The sequence below is a fragment of the Podarcis melisellensis genome (genome assembly GCF_964234715.1).
Source record: "Podarcis melisellensis genome assembly, chromosome: 3".
NCBI classification, from domain to species: domain Eukaryota; kingdom Metazoa; phylum Chordata; class Lepidosauria; order Squamata; family Lacertidae; genus Podarcis; species Podarcis melisellensis.
Genome location: NC_138530.1, coordinates 57,652,830 through 57,672,347, shown reverse-complemented (window position 1 = coordinate 57,672,347; position 19,518 = coordinate 57,652,830). Strand labels below are relative to the sequence as shown.

Below are 19,518 nucleotides of genomic sequence, written 5' to 3'. Positions count from 1 at the left end.
TAATAGGAAATCTAAAAATGGAAATAACCTTTTCCACTTTTGGTCAAAGTGGATATGATTTACAGACACAGGAGCCAATCTGGATTTAAGGCTGCCAAACTACAAACAAATTGTTGGCCTTTTTGTGGGGGAAATTAAAAGGTTTTACTTTTCTCTGTAATCCATATTAGGGTGATACCTTTATTAGGCCATTTAAAACTCCCAGATCCATACATTTAACATTTTGGGGGCAATGGGAGCTCTTTGTCAGGAATACTTTTGCTTCTCTTTTTTTCACCACACCAACTTTTCCAATGCTTGTGTGTATCCTCTCATAGGTTTTACAGATCTCTGATAGGTCTTCCAGCATGAAGCTGCCTGTGGAGTTCTGAAGAGTTCTAGATATTAAAGTAGAATAATGTCGTTTTATTTATAACTAACACACACTATATATATATATAGAGAGAGAGAGAGAGAGTGTGTTAAGAAAGCCTCCACTCCTGTGATTTTACAAAGAAAATCAAGAGCTCTTCAGTGCCTAGCAAGCAACATTATGGACAACCTTGTTTATTGCAAAGCCCATGGACCTAGATGAAACCTAGAACTATAAGATAACAAACGACAGATTGACATGAGGCTTTGTGAGGCTTTGTACTTCTGCCTTTCAGTGTCATCTTTACACTTCAACAGCTTTCATAACAGCATCTCCTTCCAAAGCGGCCCAAGCATTTCGTCATCTGTAGTGATGCCTGTTGTTGCTACTTCGGTTTTGTATTGGATACAGTGCTTTCTTTATCCTTATCAATGGTCTAGATGCCAAAATCACATGTTGACTATCACTTTGATTGAGCAAGAGTTCCAAGCAACCACCACAGTCCTGGATTTTTTACCACCATGGTGTTTTCTGAAATTAGTGGTTTCTTGGGCCTAGAAGGGCACAGGTTATCAAATAGATCAATATATTTGAAGTATGTATTTTTAGGCCTTTCTTCAAAATTTGATCTGTTTTGACGACAGTGATAGGCAAATACTTAAACATGTTAAATGTTACTAATTCTAGCTTGCTTTTATGGTCTATGGTGGTTTTTAAATGTAATCTATTTGTCCTTACATGTTCATTCTTATATTCAACTTGGTTACCTTTCTTTGTAATATACCTGTTTACAATACAGGTAATTTTCCATTAATTTTGCATTAATCACATATATTACATAGAAAAATCACATTGAAAAAAGGCTTTCATGCACATCTATACCAACTCCCCTTTTCCCTGAATCTTCATAATCATCCTGTTCCCCAAAGAAGAAACACTGATACTTTGAACAGCAAAACACGTTTGTCAAAACGCTTAGTTAAAAATATAATTAAGTATCGGATTTGATTGTTTCCCCAGTGGGCACAAAAATACCTTATGTGTCATGTTTGTGTCAAGAATTAGAAATGGTCCACAGCTGTTGAAACCTGTTGTGTTCTTTGTATTTTACAGCAGGTCTTTGTGATATTAATGAAGGTACAGCTGTACAAGAGGATCGTTGCAAGTCACCCACCTCAGGTAATGAACTGTTCTTGGAAACGCTTTAGAACAAATAGTACTTCAAAACGCCTTGTAGCAGGCTTCTCTCCTCTTTTGTTTTCATGCTCCAGAAGGATTTTTACTATGCCACTGAACTTTACAGGGGTTTTCTCAAATATACACAATTCAGACAAGTACATACAGCTGAATACTTGGTTTGCCTCAAAGCCATTCTTATATATTTGTCATTGTTCATTATTTACAGTGTTTAGAATGCATTACTATAGGAAATACTATATTATAAGGGGAGTGTGTTTTATGTCTCTTGGGCTATCTGTTTCAAGAAGAGATTATTCAGAGTAGAAATGTGTTCTAACTCCTACTCTCATCACGATCTTTTATTTGTATGAGCTTTCGTTGTTCTTTGCCAGAGGTAATTTAAGTGGGAAAAGGTCATCCCACTTTTGTCACTTCTGCTGCTGTTATAGTAAAATTAACCAATAGGGTGGAAAGTAGTATAAGAATAGGAAGCAAGGAGTGAGTAGCAATTTCATTAAACTTTAGAATCTTTATTTCAGATATGCAACTTGGCAAGTTGTTATCTTTTTCTTAAATAGGAGTTGAGACTTTTTCAGTGGATTAGATTTTAATTGGACCTAGCAAAAGAACTCCTCCCTCTGCTTCCCTGACTGCTGTTTCAGCAGCAGCAAAATCATCATAATCACAGAATCCAGGGAGCAAGCGGGGGGAGGGGCTTACAGTGCCACCACAGGAGTGTGAACAGGGTTTTTTTGTGTACAGTAAGCATGCAACTTACACACATTTAACTTGTGCAGATTCAGCCTTATGTGCATGGCAAATTTATTTATTGATTCTTAAAAAGCAGGCAGGGTTCTGGGGAAAATGACTCTGGCAATCCCACCCACCATTGGATTTTGACTAGACACAATTTTGCCCTTAGGTGTGATCCCTCGATTGAGCCATTTTTTTTAATCATGTGTATTAATTTGCTGAACCCAATCATGAATCTGACTTGGGTAGGGAGGAGAGTGCCTCCCATCACTAGAAGAGAATGAACGTAATATTCCCAAGGAATTCAGCAAGTATTCTTATTGAAAGTAGTAGTTCCTGATATCATTTGTATCATTAATTTTTATTTTCATCTGTACCATGTTGGTATGCATAGAGAAGGGAGGGGAGGTTTTTTATGTTCTTAATTAAAATGTAATAAATATATGCATGCAGAAAACAATTTACAAAATTCATTTTTACAGGTAAACAAAGGATGTTATTTCCAATTAGTTTTTAAAGTAATTAATAGCAAAACAACCACACTTCAAATCTTTTCACTTTTGGATTGAAATACAGAGAATTGGCAAAAGTAGCTGTATTTTCATTTGTTATCACAGAGATAAGTGCACTGGAACACACCTTAGACCTTAATGAAGCTATTTCTTCTGAATTATTTTGGCAATATTGATAATACAAAAATTGACATTTAAAATGTGAACTAGAATCCCTGCTATTATTATCATGTGAATATTTTTGTTAATCTGAACACAAGCAACCTTTCCAGACTGTTTTGTTTCCCGTTTCCCAATTCCCATCAGAAAATCTGTATCTTCTATGCTTTCCTTTGGTTGTGTGGTCTCATCTGAACTAGAAAATTGTAGCCCCAGCATAAGTTCGAAAAATTAAAGCTGTGTATGATGAAAGTGAAACACGGAAGACGCAAAAGTTATCTGTCTCAAATGTAGATGTCCTTACGCATAAAGCAGGAGATATAGGTGAATACTCCCTCTTTTTTTGCAGGAAAAAAAGCCTGAAATTATAAATCATCCATAATACCCAAAGAGGTGTTTACTTAGGGGTTTATTGTTGCATATGATATGGATTAGGATATATAGTCTTTCTCATTTTGTCATCTGTCGTAAATTTTTTGTATGCATCCTTTTTTGTTAATATCCATTTCGTATGTCCCTTTCATTCTTATCTTCACTCATTTAGGTTCTGGTTCTCCCAACAATTCTGATGATGATCAAAAAATGAATAATTTTATAGAAAAGGGTATAGTATTTTTATTTTTAAGAGAATTATCATAAATTTTCATTAGCTCATATTTTTAGTAAATTGACATTTTGTATTGAAATATTATTTGCAGTGAAGACCAAAAGCAGAAAGTTTTCCAAGATGGTAGCCAATGATATAGGTAGGAACTAGAAAAATTCTCCTTTGCTCCTTACCTGGGACCTTATTCTATGCAGCGCTTAACTCTGCAGCAAAACAAAGCAAGCTGCATTATATTTGTTAAATTAATATTCTCCTAACCATAAGTGGTGTTCCTTTGGGCTGCTTCTCTGCTAATATACTGTGCTCAATTATTAACATAATCCAAGAGACTGGGCTCTTAATTTTCTCTAATTGAATATGCACATCCTTCTACAAAGGTTTTGGTTTCTATTCAGAAATACTGAAAGGGTTCAATCCTGTGAGCATTGCCGTATAAAATGGTTTTAACATAGGTTCTCAAAGTGTTAACGCTAATTCTGAAATGCAGGAACAATGGTTTTAGCTTCTTGGGAATAAAGTACATAACATTTTAATTCATGTATTTCAGCAATAAGTGTATTCTCTCTGAATCCTTGTTGCTAACTGATCTTTGATCACTGACAATTAAATTGCAAATTACTTACCAAGTTTGCAGTACGTGCATAAGGTGGATTGAACCCTTCTGTTGTAAGAACATAAGAAATAACCTTATTGCTTGGATATGGTTGTTCTGCTTTTTATTTTAGAGTATATCTGTTAAACCTATTGGTCATCTGTTTGAATGGAAATTAAATTACTTAGCAGACTTCCTCCCATTTGTCATTATTTCTATCTAATTGTTTATTTGTAGTGAGATTTTACTAATTATGTGTAACAATATATATTTCACAGTAACCGCAGTGGCTTATCTCTCTTCTAAATTTGCATATTTACAGCATGTTGTCTAATTGTTATTTTCTTGATCATGTTTCTTCTTTAATATCTTCAGTTTATCACAACATTCGGTGTCAAAGGGAATTTTATAGATTTAGTTTTAATGTGTTGAAACAATCAACATATCTGTTAACCTGCAAGTTGTGTGCAAGTCACTACAAATTAAGTACTTCTCTTCCATTGTTACACTTCCTGTGTCAACAGGACTGGCTTCTAGGATACTGTGATGCCCATTCTATGTGCTACTTTCATTCAAATGTCAAGAGAGCAATGAGGTATCCAGCCACAAAGAAGTCACAGCCATAATGCTCTAGTATGGTTGGGAAATAAAACCAGAAGCTTCTCAAATTAAGGAAGTTTCTACTTGCTGTCTATTGGCTTAATTTACTAGCAGAGTAAAAAGGAAATGACGGGGAGATTCTCACAAAAACTGTCACCCACAAGCAGTCCCATGATTAAAGGAAGCACCTGTATAATGTGTAACTAACCAACCAGCCTGTGTGGCATGGTGCATAAGTGTCTGTAAAAAGAATCCTAGAAGATGCCACAAATTTATTGATGTGTGCTAGATATGCTAGTCAAAAGTATTAGGTTCATTTTCAGAGACAAACTGTGGGTGGAGATGTATGTTGCCATCATGCCACTAGTTCTCCAGCTGTGTTACTTCATGATATGCATGACACACCTGTATGCAGCACCAGTTACCTCCAGGTAAAAATCTGCTGCTTTGCCATTGTGTGCAGTCAAAAGAGAAAAAGAAATAACAAAGGAGGAAGAGAAACTGAAGGTTTGCCTCACAACTCCACCAGCACCCAGGGACACGAGTGGTATTGGTTGGTCTGCTGCATTAAATGGCAGTGATTGATACTGGCAAGAAAATATTACTTCCCTCCTCTCTCCGCTTGAGATGCTAGCCTATCTCTTACCAGTCAAGGTGTATGTTCATACAATATCCATATGGCACATGTGCCTTACCAAACATCCTATCGCCGTGAGATAGTGGCAAAGCTAAATCCAAGGAAGAGCAGCCTGTAGTTCAGACTCTGCTCTAATTGTGGCATGAAGGTTAGAACAATGCGAGCATTTTATCTGCAAAGTGACTAGTGGAAATGTCTGACTTGGTTACAGAAGATTCTAACTTCTGGATGAATGAGGGAACAGAAGACCATTGACCTCTGGAATAAATCCACCATAAGGCTCTGTATGGATGCAATAGGACAAAGAAAATCTTTGGCAAATTACCACTTTTGAAAGTAGCCTCTGCTATGTCCAGTTGCAGTCAGTAGTAGTATTCTGCTGTTTGCTGAAGCAGCAGAAAGACTTCAAAGAGTGTAATCTTAGTTACTCTGTATACAAAGAGGAGGCATATTATGAAGAGGGCTCCTAGAGGTTAAGTCTGGCTCATGACAATTATCAGCTTTATCTTAAGATAAGACAGAATAGCAGTCTTGCAGACTTCATTTGGACAGTCCAGGAAGTTTGTCATGCTCCTTATACAGATTATCCAGGACTTGTGCAAGATTTACCCCTAGGCAGGTGATCTGTTCCTCCAGCCCCTGCACCTCCTGGGTAGGCAGTCTGTTCCCCACCCTGTGAACCTATGGTGCAAGCAGCAGCAGATGGCTGCCAGCTGGAGGAAGGATGCTGCAGAGCCACCCATTTAAGTGAGAGGACCTGGGGGGGGGGGACCAATTGTTCTGGACCAGGTGAGCTGCTTCCTGGGTAGGCTCAGTATTGTTGCTTTAACAGTCTAGGCACTGAAAGGAGATGTAGTGTGCCAGGTGACTCTGTGGTGGGCACAATATTTCCGAAATTTGATCTACTTTGACTTTAATGACCTCATCTTTCAGTGCCAGGCTGGGCAGCTCTGCAGTGGCTGGCATCCTTTTTTCTCTGGGCCTCACCCAACATAGCAAGGATATATTTGGAGGAGACTCAAAGGCACACAAAGATTCAGCTGTTTGGCTTGCAGAAATGAAAAAAGCATACAAAGAACGTTAAAATTATTGTTATTTTAAGATGATATATCTCAATTTTGTGTTGAACAGAATTCATGCAACATAAAAAGAGATAAATAATAAAGTAAGGAGAAAATAAACCCACAGCAATAGAAGAGAGTTGTCTAGGGAAATAACTATTAGTTTTCCCAAATATCCTCTGAAACTGTGTGTGTCATAAACATGAGGAACCACAAGCAAGCCCTTCTCCTCAGTAGAAGGTATTTTCTGGTGGTGTGGACTGCAGGTGACTGTTTTGCTAGAGATGATTAACTATAGGAACTGCTTTCAAAATGGCTCCTGTAATTAATCAGGCACCATTAAATGTATAGCTAGTTAATTTTGCCTACTGATTTAAACTGCAGTTAAGTTGGCATGGCACAAATTCTGCAGGCGTGGCAAAGGAGTAAAGGAAAAGAGACAATTGGTTTACCCTCTGAGTTGTTGCTTATATGCTGTTCTCACTGTGTCAGTTTTATCTACATGCTAGGCTGATATGCCCAATAATTATAATTTATGAACTCCTTTCAAGAGGTACTGTGTGAATTATACTAATTTGTCCATAACAATTGCTGCTTCTATGGCAAAGGTCAGTGTTTTCAGTGAGCAGGATTAGATCACCTGCTTATGTTCTGTGGTCATGTCTCTTGGTACAATTTTAAATCTGCATTGGTCATAATTCAGTACCAGACTCTTTAGATGTTATGTTTGGCCTTCTCAGGTAGATTCTTCTGATAGTGGCTGCCTATTTTAAACAATGAATGGTGACTTTGATTTAAAAGAATTTAATTTCTGATTTGCTTTTATCTAGAGTTCTTGAGATCTGTGTTTAGTGAGCTACTTTCATTGAAAACACCAGTAACATTCCTACTGTATGCATGTGTGCACTGTCCCTATCTGATGAGATCTAAAGCTTTGGGGTTTGATGCGTCCTAGATGGGATTTGTCTGGGGCTCTTTGAGAGCTGTTTGTTGTTTTGCCTTTCACTGAATACTTACTATTGGCTGATGTGGAGTGCAATTTTGATGGTGAGATGGATTAAAATACTCCAGTAATAATGAGTGTCTTTATATATTTTTCTGATCAGTTCTTCAGAACTCACTGAAATTTGCTTGCATTTTTAATATGGCTACAAATTTTCTTTGTGTGTGCATGTGTCGTTGTCTGTCTCTCCTATGGCTGTCAAGGTCTCCACTGTGACCTGGATGAATAAATATGTTTTTTACCAAGCAAATGCAAAACTAGCAAAATTTTAAAAATTATACTTGTAAGTGGCCTTTAAAAATCAACTTGTTCAAAATGATATCTGAGTGTAATATGTGACCATATTAAAATCTACACTAAATCTCTCAGAACTGGTTTTTCAACTAGCAAGGTTAAAATCAATACCATACAAACAAAACATAAAGCATAACAATTTTACATCACATAAAACAAAATAAAATTTAAAACCGCATCTTACAACAACCGGTATAAAACAAACTAAAAACAAACAAACAGCAGCAACCCTTTCTCCTGTCTCCCCCACCACCCCACTTTAAGCACATCTAAACAAAATGATCTTAACTTATTGAAAGAAAGGAGAGCTAAACAAACCTTCCTGAAGATGGAATTGCATACTTTTAGACACCATCAATGAAAAGACCCCAGGAAGGGCCTCAGGTTCAGAGTGGGGCATTTGAGCAAGTTTGTATGGGAAATGTAGTCTTAAAGGCTCACCAGTCCTAAAGAATACAGGCTTCTCCAGCTATATTTGGAGTTTAGGTATCAACTAGTACAGGATGTTCTTTGACTGTTCCATCACCTTCTCACTTTTCTGTCCAGTTTACTTGCAGCATAGTATTACCTTGTTTTATTTATTTAGAACATTTATATCCTGCTTTTCAACAAAAAAAATCTTAAAGTGGTTTGCATATGTCAAGACAGCTTACAAATATCTTGTGGTTTGCATTCTCAGCAGGATTGGCTTCCACATGTAGATGTATTCTAGAGCAGAGGACCAGACTGCTTCAGGTTCTGTTTGTCTCTGCCTTGACAATGGGATAGGGTGGAAGCACCTGCACACTGTCCCCGCCCAACTAGAGGAGCAACGGTGCCCTAATTGGGTCAGGGATGCTTCTTCCACATGGTTCTTCCCTCTGTTGAACAGTGCTGTTTGACAGCAGTTAGATTCCTTGCTGGTAGGGGCTTGATGGAGTTGCCCTCTGCCAATGGTGGTTCTGGCTAACTTGGCCTCATCAGTGGAGAAAAGAGTCCTTCCACAGGAACATAGTTCATGAACTTATTTTCTATACAAATTTGTCTCCCAGTAGCCACAGCCACTCTTGTGGTCTTTAACTTTACAGTGTAATTCTGTGAATTTTTCTAATATTTATCATTTTTTGGTGGTTCAGCGGTTTTCTTTTTGTAGTGTTAGTATTCCATTGTTTGGGGGAGGTGGTTGGAAAGAGGCTTAAGTAAACTTGACTCAATTGTTAAATCCATTTAGTGCCAGGGAAATCATACAAAATAATGACTTACAGTGCGCTACAATAAAGACATCAGAGATTCTGAGAATTTTAATTACTAATGTTCATAACTGTTCATAACTCCAAAGAAGGTACACTGCCATACTCTGACTGCACACTTGTCACTAAAACCTGTTACAAATATATGTGTAAATGCGCATACCTTCCTTGCTTACAACTGTTGTATATGATTTCTTATTTTGGAAACCAACAGCTTAAATTCTTAGTTTCATAAACTCTTTAAAATGTGATCATTCTAGCTTTATTATAAAACTATACGTTATTTTTCAGCAAAGATGTCTAGAAAATTAAGCTTACCAACTGAACTGAAACCTGAGTTAGGTAAGTGTTTGTTCAAAGCCTGTATTAATGATGTTTACAATTTTTGAAAAGGCTGCGGAAAAAGAAACACATACAGTGACCGAACTACTAAGTAGGGGGGAGTCCATTTAATTTCCATTGTTGTATTCCAAAATTTGACAGTATTTAATGCATGTAAGCAAAATGCTTTTCCATCTACTTGGAGCCACTTTTATGTTCTTCTCATTTAAAACCATGGGAAATCTATTGAAATAAGACATGAAATTTTCTTCTTAGGTTCTTGTTTTTTAATCACCGTGTTTCACATTATTATCAGTTTGGACACTGTATGGAAAACAAGAATAGTTTAAGGAAATCCTATATACCTATTTTCATAGCCAGTGGTTATAAGAGTGTTGAGTTAGGACTTGAAGATCCAGATTCAGATCTCTATTGAGTCATTCAGCTCACTTACTTGAGCTTACTTACTTTCTCTCAACCTAACCTATTCCACATGACTGTTGTGTGAATAAAAGAGGCATCGGAGGAATAACGTGTGCTGCCTTGTGCTCCCTAGAGTAAAAGCAAGATATAAATGTAAAAAAATAAATTGAATAAATAGGCTGCTGCTTCTGCTACATAATATTTCTTAAGATCTAATCAATCACCTGAGTCTTAAAACAAGTATTTAATGAACTGCTATGTGCATCACAATGGGGTGTTGCTGCAACTGTATACACAGTTTGAGAAACTTAGGCAAGAATACAAACAGCTGCCTTTGAAACTACCATTACTTTTAAATATAGTTTGCTATACTGGAGTAGTGGGATACAATTTTAAAAAAATTTAAAGTACCCTTAGGAAATGGAACTTCATAGTTCTTCAGATCATGGCCTCAATAGTGAGGCCTTAGGTTTTAAGATCCCATGGGGATATAATTGTGTGTCGGTCTTTATTGATTTTGATTGGACCATTGGCATATAAAACTAAAATCATGTATATATATATTAGTAGTACAGTAGGCGTACGCTCATGTTTAAATCTGAATGCCTTTATGAAATCATGCTGTTTTCTTGAAGTATGTCTTAGCAAATTTACGTGTCCATTAAAGCCATTGCAGTTTTACTAAGGAAATAGTACTATAGAGTTTTCTATCAAAAGAAAGGTACAAACTAAAAGTCAAAGAGGCAGAAATCAATGTCAGGCACATTCCCTACTTTCAGTGAATTATAAGGTTTTTGGTTTATCTTATTTGTTACAGATGTGCATGTTAATCTTGAAATTTCAGTATTTCTTCACACTTCTGATCCTTCTGCTTTTTTGCAGTTCTTCTTTACAAACATGCTTACTAAATGCAGCAAATCACTATATAATACCAGGTTTAAAAGTCTGCTGTTCGTATGAAAATGAGATTTTAACACACTGTACTTTTGAAATGGACAGTATTACCAGTATGGCAATTTAATAGGTCAGAAATCATTTTCATACTTTCAATGGATCTAAGATCTGAACAATATATCTACATGGACTGAACTGTGTCAGAAAATCTCAGTGTGTTCTTCCTCTCTCCTTCAAGATGCCTTCACTGCTGAAATATTGGCAAAGGATAGGAGGAACAATGCTATGTTCTTGCTACTTTAGCATAGAGAGTTGAGTGCATTCAACATGGTGGCTTAACTTTTCAAGGTACACTTCAGCTCCTCTTGGGACACACAACTTGGAAATCTCACTGTTTTATAACTTGAGAAGTATTGAGTTTTTGTATAAAACTTTCTGCCATAAAAATAAAACCACAATTTTGAAAGTACAACTACACTTTAAAACTAAGCAATAAGATTAAGCAATATAACAAAATAATAGACGCATCATCACCATCAACATGATTATCAATAATAAAAGCCCTACTGGAAACAAAGAGCTCCTGATAAACTTAATAACATCAAAAGAGATGGGCATGAACTGACCTTCTTATGCAGTGGCCTTCACAGTTAATGCTACTGCCATAGAAAGGTCCTGCCCTGTACCTTTATCAAATACCGTCATTGTGTTGCTAACCGTATACTACAGATACACTAAAGCAAGCACCCATAATTAATCTTATCTAGACAACTGTATCGTACTCTACCACCATCCCCTTCCCTATCTCTTCACATTAAATACACACGTTCAATAGATTCTGTGGCTGGGTGGTCTATGAGAATATATATTTTAAGTGTCTCAGCTCTAGTTTTTGGCTCAGAAATCTGACCTAATATTATATTGGTGTTTAAAAAAAAAAAGTACATTTATGGGTTCATCTAATTTACATAAGCAAATAGATCCTCTGTCCTAAAGTTGCAATAACTAGCTTTAAAAAATAGTGAGAACTAGTAATCTGAACTAAAAAAGAAATCAATAGCTCTCTGTGTGTAAGTGGGTGTGTTTGTGTGTGTTTGTGTATGTTTGTAAAAGAACTTAAAATATGTTTACATCATTTTCCTCCATAGTGCATAGAATCTCATAAAACTAGTCAGAAAGAAAATGACCAAGCTGGTCTGAGAAATGGCGCATCATGCAACATTATGATATATATCTTTTTTTTAAAAAATTACTTGATCACAGCTGTGTTGTCCTATCTAAAAGATAAATGTGATTATGATAAAGTATGGTATATTCTGCAAGCTACTTTTCATGTACAGATACATAGATTCACTTCTTTGTTGATACTTGTAGACCGTGATGGTGCTCTTGTGGGCATATATGTGTATGTTCAAACACATTTCTTTCACACTTGTTACTTAAGTGTTCACCAAAAACATGCAATGTGTGAAATGGACTTAACTGTAGTGAATTGAGTTTTTATAGACGCCTTATAGCTAAACTGTTTGTAACTGTCCTTTAAAGGGAAGATGGACTATTTTTCATTGTGTTTAAATTGATATTAAATATTTCAGATGTTAGAGACAACTCCTTCAGCAGATCCAGGAGTTCTAGTGTCACCAGCATTGACAAGGAATCTCGAGAAGCAATTTCAGCTCTTCATTTCTGTGAGACTTTCACACGAAAAGCTGATACAGCACCTTCACCCTGCTTGTGGGTTGGCACTACGTTGGGTACAGTTTTAGTCATTGCATTGAATTTACCCCCAGGAGGAGAGCAAAGACTACTTCAGCCAGTAATTGTATCTCCCAGTGGTATGTATTTCACAAGGCAGAGTTTACAATGTGCAAAATACTATGTGCTTTTAATTCTTAACGTGGTGTTGTGATTATGACAGTCATCGGCACAAAAGCAAGAAGGCCATTTGTTGGCTTCTTCTGGCGTATTTTGCCAGAAAAATGAACTTTCTTGTGAGAATTGTGATTGTTGGCTTCTCTTATAGTGCTAAAATTTATATATAATCAGGTATATAGAAATTCAGCACAATCCATTTCATCTTCACATATGTGTAAAAGGAAAATAATATCACTCATAAACTGCAATATTTCTAACCATATGCCTCAAATAGATTGTGCTTTGTATAAATGGACATGTCATCTTGCTTTGGAAGCACAGGGTTAGAAAATCTGTAGATTTGGCTATCCTGTACAACAGCATATGAGGGCAATTGTGAGCAAGTCCTTTCCCCTGAATTTTATTATTCTTTATCTATAGATTTCTGTATTGTTTTCTCCTATAGATGGAAAGGACCTCTGAGGGATGCCAGAAAATCCTGCTTTTTAAAAATTCTCCACCCCCCCCCCAAAAATGATAAGCAGGAACTATAATTTTTGTGTGTGTGCTGCCATCATGTTGCCAGCATTATCTTATTTCAACACAGGGTTAAAGAAAGAGAAAAGATGTATAAACGAAGTAGTTTGATCCAGACATGTGATTCATAGAGTTATACTATGTGTGGGGGGTGGGGGGAGACCATTTTAGCTACTTTCCTCTCTCCATCATCCCCCCTATGATCTCTGAAAATCTGTTACAGTAGTTTCAGCAACTGACATGAGTACATAAGAATAAAAGAAGAGCCCTACTGGATCAGAATAAAGGCCCAGCATCTTACGCTCACAGTGACCAGCCAGATGCCTATGGGAAGCTCATAAGCAGCAACATGGGGAGGCTAGAGGAAGAAGGAACTGGGGGAATTCCTTCCTCCAGCATAGACCCTCTGCTGGATCTCAGTATCTTCTGCAAACAGGAACCCCTTTTTTTACAGAACAAATCCAAGGGAGTATTTCATTAAAAAAGGAGCTTCCAAATATAAGTACATATAAATGTACTTTCATATGGGTTCTTCAGTATGATCCTTCATTAAAAGAACAAGTTATGTGCTTACATGTATTTCTTGAAGACTTCCTTTCAGAAAGGACCCTTGTTTAGGAGTGACCCCTAAGCACATTCTACATGTCATGGTATTATGGAGGCAATAGTTTAAGAGTGCTTTATAAATTAGGAATGCATTTCAGTGTATTAGGCTGAACATTTTTTTATTTGTCAAAAATTGAACAGCTATTTTAGCAACTTTCTCTGTTTCTGTATCTTAGGGACCATACTAAGGCTTAAAGGGGCAATACTGAGAATGGCTTTTCTGGACACTACAGGATCATTAGTTCCACCAGCATATGAACCCTGGAGAGAACCCAATGTTCCTGAAGACAAGGACGAAAAGGATAAGGTGAAGAAACGCCGGCCTGTCTCAGTGTCTCCATCCTCCTCTCAGGAAATCAGTGAAAACCAATATGCAGTGATATGTTCTGAAAAGCAAGCAAAAGTTATTTCACTGCCTTCACAGAACTGTACTTATAAGCAAAATATAACAGAGACTTCATTTGTCCTTCGTGGAGATATAGTGGCACTGAGTAACAGTATCTGCCTTGCTTGTTTCTGTGCCAATGGACATATAATGACTTTTAGGTAAGATATTCAATACTAAAAGGAGGCAATATAATCAGTATAGATGTGTTCGCTGAAAATACATAAAATGTACAAAGACTTTAAGAAAACAAATGTTATATAGGTGAATAAGACTGCAACTACACAGGGAAAATGAAGGATTTGATGGGTAAATATTGTTGCAGCTGTAATATGTTTACAGTATTAAAATAATAGACTTATTCTATTATTATTAATTTATTTTAAAATCTGTCAAACAGATGCTGCATATTTTATCTGCAACAGAGCCTAGAACAAGGGATTCTTCAGTTCACACTGAAGCTGTACAAGTGATGGGGAGAACATACAGTCATAACATGCATACTTCATATGTAACCTGTATGCAGGACTGCTGATAAACTAGCCACTTGTTTACCTATTTATGTGATTTAATGCAGTTTTTGAATGACTTTGAAGCAAAAGATAACTTTTGCCATCCCTTTGCTACATGCATTTTTCTTCTTTTGGCTTGACTAATTAACATTAAGAATGCAATTCACAGCTATTTAAAATCATTTTGTTTGGAATTATGACTTCATAGGGCTCTGTTTAAATATCATTAAAATCGTGGCTTGTGTTAACCATAGTTTAGAATCCAAACAATACTCTGCGGTTCCAAAAATGCCATTACTGCTTGTTATTCTCTTGATGATCTGGTGCAGTGCCTCAGCTGCAAATTTTGTCAGTTGAATCATTGTACCAAGCCATCGTAAGCAAAAAGGCTGCTCAGTGGAATGCTTACACAACTGATCTTTCCACTCCTCTGCAGCCCCCTGCACCCCTGAAAGGCTGCTCCAGACAGTAAAGGTGGAATCTCAACAGCAGGGTGTATCATGGAAGGCTGCAGTGGGAATGCCACCCCAAATTAGGCAGAAGACTATTGCTGCCACAGATTGAATGCTAGCTGTGGAGCTCCCCTAATGTACGTTTCCTCAACCTGATTTTGGGTGGTTCCCCATTCTGTGACAGCCTCCCATGATTTGGCCCATACTGTTCTGGAGTGAATCCTGGAAATAATGGGAAAGAGGGGAGAATGATCAATTCTACAAGTGGTCTTGGGCTTGCATAACCTTTGGATCTGACCCCATGTTTTATTACCTATTTCAAACAGTAGCTTATTCTTACTTGCCAGCCAGATGTAAACTAGTTTGTCAATTTAAACATTGTGTTAACTTTGGTTAAACTTTTTTGACCAAGATTTAGTATGATATCTGAAGAAAACCAGTATCAGACGAGCTTGCTGTGATCGAGAGATTGTTGTTTCATTTGTCAGCTGATAGGACCGGGAGAAAGGAAACAGTTGTCTGCATCATGCAAGGGAACTGTGCCCACATATGCTGAGCATATCTTTGGGTGGCAGCTGCTACTGCCATTAAAAGTAGAGGCTAAATTTTACAGATCCATCTCTCAAAAGTGTCTGCTTTCCAGCTAGACATGACTAAATTTGAATTTAAAACACACAGAGACAGTGTGAACAGAGGAAAAGTGCAATCTAATAGTAGGAGGGAAAGATTTCATATGGAGTTGGATTTCTATGTCATCATCTTCCCTCTATGGATTTGTGGGGCATGTACCATTAGTTGCAAGAGTTTGCAATGGTATTTTTGAATTACTTAAACTTACTTACCTGCGTTAACTAACTAACCTGGGATCAGAAGCTTTGAGTGGACTGTGCTGGAACAGAGATGCAGGCAGGGTGCCTCTAGGGAGGAGGAAGATTGCCCAGTGCAGGAGGCGAACCCCTGGAGGAATGGGGCACAAAAAAGCAGGACTTTCAGGAGTCAAGCTGTGTCTCTGGAACTACAAAACTGGTTCCATGCCCTCATCTCGAACACCAATTCTTAGCCAGAGGAGCAAGTGCAGTGGTTGCAAACCTCAAACACACCAAGATGGTAGTGGAAGGTACAGTGTACAGAATGATTCCTGTCACTCCCCAGAAAAGGAAGAGATTTGTAGTCGTGGCAGGTGACTCTCTGTGGAAGAGGACAGAGGCAGCAGTGTGCAGAAGAATAACCCATAGATTCAGTTGTCTCTACACAGTTGACTCTCTATATTCTTCATGCACAGAATATGGGAAACAAGCAATTAGAACTTGAGCACTTAATGCAGGATGGCAAATATGACCTAATAGGCATTACTGAAATCTGGTGGGATGAGACTCATGACTGGAATATAGAAATTTAGGAGTACAACCTGCTCCAAACAAATAGATCAAACAGGAAGGGAAGAGGAGTAGCATTATATGTTACGAAAATGTATACTTGTGAAGAGATCCATGACTTGGAACATAGAAGGCAGATTGAGAGAATATGGGTAAAAATTGTAGAAGTGACCTTACTAAACATTCAAAAAGGAAAGGTATAGTAGTCATGGGAGACTTCAACTACCCTGATATCTGTTGGAGCTCAAACTCTTCCAAGAATGTAATTCCTCAATTGCCTCACTATTTCATTTCCAATAAGGTGGAAGAAGCAACAAGAGGGTCATCTCTCTTGGACCTGGTCCTCACCAACATAGAGGAACTGATGGACAAAGTGAAAGTATAGGGAACCTTGGGAGGAATTAATCATGTCCTTTTGGGTTATATGATACCTAGCTACAGGAAAGCTGAGTGTAATGGGACATGCGCTCTGGACTTTAAATAGGCTGATTTAAAAAACCTTGAGGAACTACTGTGTGAGGTCTCATGGTCAGAAATACTCTTAAGAGAAGGGTGTCCAAGATGGATGGGAGTTTCTTAAATGTGAAATATTGAAGGCACAGACAGTTCCAACAAGAAAGAAAAGTGAGAGGCACCTAAATAAACGACTGTGGCTTCATAATGAACTTACAGATTAGCTGAGATGTAAGAAGGGAATGTATAAGGGAATGTATAATAAATGGAAGAAAGGAGAAATCACTAAGGAAGAGTATACAGTACATGAGTTGCAGGGAGGTCAGGCAGGCCAAAGCTCAGAATGAGCTCAAGCTTGCAAGATAAATTAACAACAGTAAAAAAGGTTTTCTTTGGCTATGTTCAAAACGAGAAAGAAGAAGCAAGATCCTCTGATTGGAGTAGACAGAGAAATGCTATTGGGTGACAGAGAAGTGCTCAGTGCCTGCTTTGTCTCTGCACCCAAAATAAAAGCAGTGCCCAACCTGATGATGACAGAATAAATGATGCAAGGAAGGAGCTGCAGCCAAAGATGGGAAGAGGTGGTAAGGGAACACCTAGCTACTTTAAATGAATTCAGATTTCCAGGGCCTGATGAGCTGTACTCAAGGATACTAAAGAAAATTTCAGGAGTAAACTCAGAGCCTCTGCTTATAATCTTTGACAATTTTTGGACAACAAGTGAGGTCCCAAAAGACTAGAGGTGGGCAGATGTCCTCAGCTTCAAAACACAAAAAAAACTACCAATAGGTCAGCTTGACATCAATACCAGGAAAGGTCCTAGAACAGATAATTAAACAGTCAGTTTGTGAGCATTTATAAAAGGGCACTGTGATTACTACGACCCACCATGGGTTACTCAAAAACAAGTCATGTCTGATGAATCTCATTTCTTTCTTTTTGATAGTTTCAAGCTTTGTGAATCAGGAGAATGCTGCGGATGTAGTGTATCTTGATTTCAGTAAGGCTTTTGACAAAGTCCCTGTGATATTCTTGCTGAGAAACTGGTAAAATGTAGACTGGACTAGATGACCGTTAGGTGGATTTGTAACTGGTTCACTGACCAAACCCAAAGAGTGCTCACTAACGGTTTCTCATCATCCTAGAAAAAAGGGACATGTGGATGTGGAGTGCTGCGGGGTTCTAACATCTTTATAATGACTTGGATGAAGGTATTGAGGGGACAGACTCCCATGAGAGGTGGTGGACTCTCCTTCCTTGGAGGGTTTTAAGCAGAAGTTGGATGGTCATCTGTCATGTATGATCTAGTTGAGATTCTTGCAATGCAGGGAGTTGGACTAGATGACCCTCAGGGTCCCTTTTAACTTTACAATTCTATAATTCTATATTTTCCTAAACAACCTGCATTGGCATATGCAATAGATCTATAGAGTTTGTTTATAGGATTCTGCAAGTAGGTCAAGACTGTTTGTTTGTTTGTTAAAATAATATCATTTTGTTCAAATAAAGAACTATACAGGAATTCTAGAATGTGCTGCCCGAAAAGACTCAGCACTGGTAACTTGCAACTTATGCACATTTAACTTGTGTCCATCTGCTTTACACACTTGGCAAAAAAAATTACAAAGGGATGGGCATCCTAAGGGGATGGCATTCCCATCCACCACTAAACCCTATATGTTTTGACTATACACGATTTTGGCTTTATGCACTATCCCTGTAACATAACCCCAGCATATGTTGAATGTCATCTGTATTGTGTTTTAATATTCTGATACAACTTGTACCAAGATGATAAATTTGTTAAGCTGCTTTTTATCAGCTTACACATCCAAAATATCAAAATTATTCAAACATAAATGGTACTCATGAATATCTTAGATCATATTTATTTGACAAATGTCTTTTCCAGCCACCTATGAAATTGTCCTTAGTTTCTGCCAATCTTTTGTCCTCAGCAGTCCTGTTCAAAGAAGAGTTGGTGCTTGTGACCTATAAAATAGGTTCAAGCTCATACCCTGAAGATCACCAACTCCTCTGTTTCATGATCACGAAGAATGACTAACACAATATGTTTCACAATACCCTTTGTATACTATATCTGAAAAAGTGCAGTAACGTTTAACAATTCAGTAGACATAATTTGGCCAGCTGCTATATTTTTTCAGTATTGTAGTTTACCTTTTGAAGTGTTTTTTATTTCCAGGCAGGACTTAGCAGTGGTTCTAGTCATTATCTATAAGAAGAGACTCTGTTCTTTTTTTCCTCTGATACATCTTTTAAAAGCATCTAAGTTTAGTGAGGTCTGTGGTTGGTGTTCGAACCTTGGAGTTGCTGAAGAAAATGTGTCCTAAATTAGAAGCACTACTTGGATTTTCTGTACTGTCCAGGATCTGAGAAACTTTACAGCTAGTTCTGTGTGCCCAGTGGGGCTTTGCAATTGCATTGCTCAAAAAACATCCCCCATGCTACATAGCAAACTTCTTTTGAAACTGAGGAGGCTCCAAAGTAACTTATGACACCATGGTGTGAGGGTAGAGGGCTACTCTTCAAAAGAAAGTGGGGAATGTATCTAACAATTATGTGGCTGGAAGGCAGCTCATGATGCAGCCAAATTCTCTCTTATCCTATTCTCCCCAAAGCCCCTTGAACAGTGGAAGCAGTGTTGTACATGGTTGCAGTATCAGAGGAAAATCACGTAAGATCAGAAGGGAAAATTCCCTCTTC

At 37.6% G+C, this 19,518-nt stretch overlaps 1 protein-coding gene and 2 long non-coding RNA genes across 12 annotated transcripts in view; 1 reads left to right on the top strand and 2 right to left on the bottom strand.

Annotated features, from left to right (window-relative positions):
• STXBP5 (syntaxin binding protein 5) overlaps positions 1 to 19,518 on the top strand; it is a 117,051-nt gene that overhangs the window by 84,448 nt on the left and 13,085 nt on the right. For 3 of the 7 annotated variants that reach the window (XR_014166723.1, XM_081905145.1, XM_081905150.1), the window contains 6 exons: positions 1,466 to 1,531; positions 3,500 to 3,559; positions 3,654 to 3,701; positions 9,270 to 9,320; positions 12,212 to 12,451; positions 13,790 to 14,159. Coding sequence is in view for 6 of the 7 variants with exons in the window: in XM_081905145.1 (XP_081761271.1) it covers positions 1,466 to 1,531; positions 3,500 to 3,559; positions 3,654 to 3,701; positions 9,270 to 9,320; positions 12,212 to 12,451; positions 13,790 to 14,159 (835 nt within the window). In the remaining variant the exon portion in view is untranslated. The remainder of the gene's footprint in view (positions 1 to 1,465; positions 1,532 to 3,499; positions 3,560 to 3,653; positions 3,702 to 9,269; positions 9,321 to 12,211; positions 12,452 to 13,789; positions 14,160 to 19,518) is intronic. The other 4 variants (XM_081905146.1, XM_081905147.1, XM_081905148.1 and 1 more) reach the window with 4 other exon arrangements.
• Positions 7,811 to 9,263, bottom strand: LOC309366564. Its single transcript, XR_014166788.1, has 2 exons — positions 8,535 to 9,263; positions 7,811 to 8,501 (listed from the first exon to the last, which is right to left on the bottom strand). It is a non-coding gene; the product is annotated as an uncharacterized lncRNA (long non-coding RNA).
• LOC309366549 overlaps positions 13,869 to 19,518 on the bottom strand; it is a 30,291-nt gene continuing 24,641 nt past the window's right edge. For all 4 annotated transcript variants that reach the window (XR_014166753.1, XR_014166754.1, XR_014166755.1 and 1 more), the window contains 2 exons: positions 15,823 to 15,919; positions 13,869 to 13,999 (listed from right to left, as the gene is read on the bottom strand). This is a non-coding gene — a long non-coding RNA (uncharacterized lncRNA). The remainder of the gene's footprint in view (positions 14,000 to 15,822; positions 15,920 to 19,518) is intronic.